Source organism: Cibotium barometz, chromosome 2 (assembly GCF_041138505.1).
Source record: "Cibotium barometz isolate CiBa-2024 chromosome 2, ASM4113850v1, whole genome shotgun sequence".
Taxonomy (NCBI): domain Eukaryota; kingdom Viridiplantae; phylum Streptophyta; class Polypodiopsida; order Cyatheales; family Cibotiaceae; genus Cibotium; species Cibotium barometz.
The window spans coordinates 26,890,528-26,893,997 of NC_141047.1; the positions used below are offsets into that span (position 1 = coordinate 26,890,528).

Here is a 3,470-nt window from a genome sequence, read left to right on the forward strand (position 1 = left end):
CACTTTCAATTTTGATTTTGATGAGCACAATCCACGAAGAGTTACATTGCACATTTGCATGCGATAACTGTGCACAAAACTTAATATTTGGCACCAAAATCATCCCTTGAACATTATTCTCAACACATTTGCATGCAATAGGCTCAAAACTTAATTCATTGCTCAGTCCTCCCTTAAACCTTTGCATGCCTGCCCATCCCTAAGGGTCACATTGCACACAAGCTACACATTTGCATTTAAAACTTAGTTCATTGCCCTTTGCCTGCCTCCCTCTGATTCGACAACCAAAACACCACAGTAAGTAGTCCCTTTTCTTATTGCTTCAATTAAGTGACGATGGTGATTCGTTACTCGCCCCCTCGCTCCCCTCCAGTCCAGACAAACCCAGCAGCCCCATTGAAGGACAGCCAAAGGCAAAAAGGAACGCACAAAGCGCACGAAGAAGAATGAAGAATAGTACAGGCGGTGCTTGGAGGATGCTTAGCATAGAGAAGGCAATGCCTTCCTTGGACGAACGGCGGCTTCCCCAGCCTTCCTTTGAAGACTATGCACACATCTTGCAGAAGTGCGGAAAGAAGAGAGACCGAGCACATGCACTGCACCTGCATGCTCACATGCGCACAAGTGGGCTGGAAACTCATAGATTACTGGGGAATTACCTCGTCCAGATGTTGGTGGAAGTTGGAAGCATGCGTGATGCCCGGCAGGTATTTGACAGGCTGGTGTATCGGAATGAGTGGTCCTGGAATTCCCTCATCAATGGTTATATCAAATGTGGGAAGCCACAGTTTGCTCTCACCCTATACCAGAAAATGCAAAAGGATGATTCTGTACATCCCACTGGGCATACTTTCGTCGCTGTACTCAAGGCTTGTTCAAAGCTGAAAGATCTGGAAAGAGGCGTTGAAATACATGCTGAGGTTGCCAGAACAGGGTTGCTTGAAAGAAACCTTTTTGTTGGCAGCACCTTGGTCGATATGTATGCCAAATGTGGCTTGCTTGCTAAAGCAGAGCAAGTATTTGACAAGCTTCCAGTTCGGGATGTTGTCTCATGGAATGCTCTAATCACAGGATATGCTGAACATGGGCGTGGTAAGGAGGCACTCAAGTGTTTTGAACAGATGCGATCCGAGGGTGTCTCCCCGAATGATGTCACATTTGTTTGCAGCTTGAAAGCTTGTGGCAGCATACAAGCCACAGAGAAGGGCCAAGAAATACATGCTGAGATTGAAAGACAGGGTTTGCTTGAAAAAGACCTTTTCGTTGGCAGTGCCTTGGTTTATATGTATGTTAAATGTGGCTTTCTTGCAATAGCACAGCAAGTGTTTGACAAGCTTCCAGTCCGAGGTGCAGTCTCGTGGACCACACTGATCACGGGATATACTGAATGCGGGCAAGGCGAGGAAGCACTTAAGCGTTTTGAACAGATGCAAGTGGAAGGTGTCTCTCCGAATTGTGTCACTTTTGTTTGCATCTTGAAGGCTTGTACCAGCATAGGAGCCATACTGAAGGGTCAAGAAATACATGCTGAGATTGAAAGACTGGGGTTGCTGGATAAAGACCTTGTCGTTGGCAACACCTTGGTCGATATGTATGCTAAATGTGGCTTGCTTGCAAAAGCACAGCAAGTGTTTGACAGGCTTCCAGTTCAAAATGTAGTGTCTTGGACCACACTAATAGCAGGATATGCTGAACATGGGAATGGTGAGGAAGCAGTCAACTGTTTTGAACAGATGCAACTCAGGGGTGTGTCCCCAGATGCTGTTGCGTTTGTTTGCAGCTTGAAAGCTTGTGGCAGCATAGGGGCAACAGATAAGGGCGGAGAAATACATGCCGAAATTGAAAGACAAGGGTTGCTGGAAAGAAACCTTGTTGTCGGCAATGCCTTGGTTGATATGTATGTTAAATGCGGCTCACTTTCCCTGGCACGGCAGGTGTTTGATAGGCTTCCAGTTCGAGACATAGCCTCATGGAATGCATTAATTGCAGGATATACTGAACATGAGCATGGTGAGGAGGCACTCAAGTGTTTTGAACAGATGCAATTTGAGGGTGTCTCTGCAGATGCTGTCACATGTGTTTGCAGCTTGAAAGCTTGTAGCAGCATAGGAGCCACAAGCAAGGGCCGGGAAATACATGCTGAGATTGAAAGACAGGGATTGCTGGACAGTGACCTTTTGGTTGGCAGGACCTTGGTTGATATGTATGCTAAATGTGGTTCGCTTGCAAAAGCACAGGAAGTGTTTGATAAGCTTCCAGTTCGAGATGTAGTCTCGTGGACTGCTCTAATGGCAGGATATGCCCAGCTCGGTGAAAGTGAACATGTTTTCGATATCTTTGACAGAATGCTAGGAGAAGGTATAAATCCAGATCTGGTCACCTTTGTTGTTGTTCTCAGTGCATGCAGTCGCACAGGTCTATTTAATAAAAGCCAGAGTTACTTTGAGGCCATGAGCAAAGTCTATGGCATCATTCCAAGTCTTGAGCACCACACTTGCATGGTTGATCTCCTTGGCCGTGCTGGCGAATTAGACAAGGCAGTGGCAATGATCAAGGAGATGCCATTATGTCCTAATCTTGTGGTGTGGCGTAGTATGCTGGGTTCTTGTAGAAATTGGGGAAATGTGGAGTTTGGAAAACAGGCCTTTAAACATGCAGTGCGTTTGGATGAAAAGGATGCTGCTGCTTATGTCTTTATGTCTCACATCTATGCAGGTTCTGACTTGGCAGGAGGAAGCAAACATGGTTGAGGTAACGAAACTGTAAAAACAAGCATAAAAGAGGCTCGGACATTATTGGTGGACTGATGTGTCATGTGCATGCACATGTACATGCTGATCGCAGGGCTGATCCTTGAAGGGCAACAAGATAAAGAACAAGAATAGAACCAGTTTTGGAGTAGACTCTGGAGCTATAGCAGCTAGGCATGGGCAGGAAGGTGGTGGGAATGCCCAGGAGGCTGTCGGCCAGTTTTCATGAAGAGAAATCTGTCCACTGCAGGAGATTGGGGGACTTGTCCAGGGGACCTGGAGCCGACAGCAGTTCAGCCAACCCGCAATTGTTTTCAAGGCCTATAAATAGGCTTGGCTAGGCTCCTTGACACTCATTTAGTCCTCCATGGGCTGAGTCACAGAATAGGGTTTAGACTAGGTGAATTACCACCTTTTGATGGGGCAGCCAAAGGCTTGCCCTGAATGTACACCTTTTTGTACTGTAGAGTATACTGAAACTCAGCTCTCTCTCTCTATTCTCTCCTTCTCTCTTGCTTGCTTTTTGCATCAAGTTGTTCCAGGATGGTGTTTAGGGCTGAAAGAAGACTCCTAGAGCTTCCACATGTGACATTGGTATCAAAGCATTAGGCTCAGCAAGGCTAAACACTGATTCAGTCCCAGAGAAAGGTGCACAATCCAAGGAAAGGAACACACGACATGGAAGAAGTTCCCAGGAGGCTGGTTGGTGGTGTTCCACAG

The 3,470-nt window shown here is 46.5% G+C and overlaps 1 protein-coding gene across 1 annotated transcript; it reads left to right on the forward strand.

Annotated features, from left to right (window-relative positions):
* Positions 1–222: 222 nt before the first annotated feature.
* On the forward strand, positions 223–3,244 carry LOC147640874 (pentatricopeptide repeat-containing protein At3g09040, mitochondrial-like). The gene has a single exon (XM_086816198.1). The coding sequence runs from the start codon at positions 447–449 to the stop codon at positions 2,748–2,750; it is 2,304 nt and encodes a 767-aa protein (XP_086672324.1). The 5' UTR covers positions 223–446; the 3' UTR covers positions 2,751–3,244.
* The last annotated feature ends 226 nt before the right edge of the window (positions 3,245–3,470 follow it).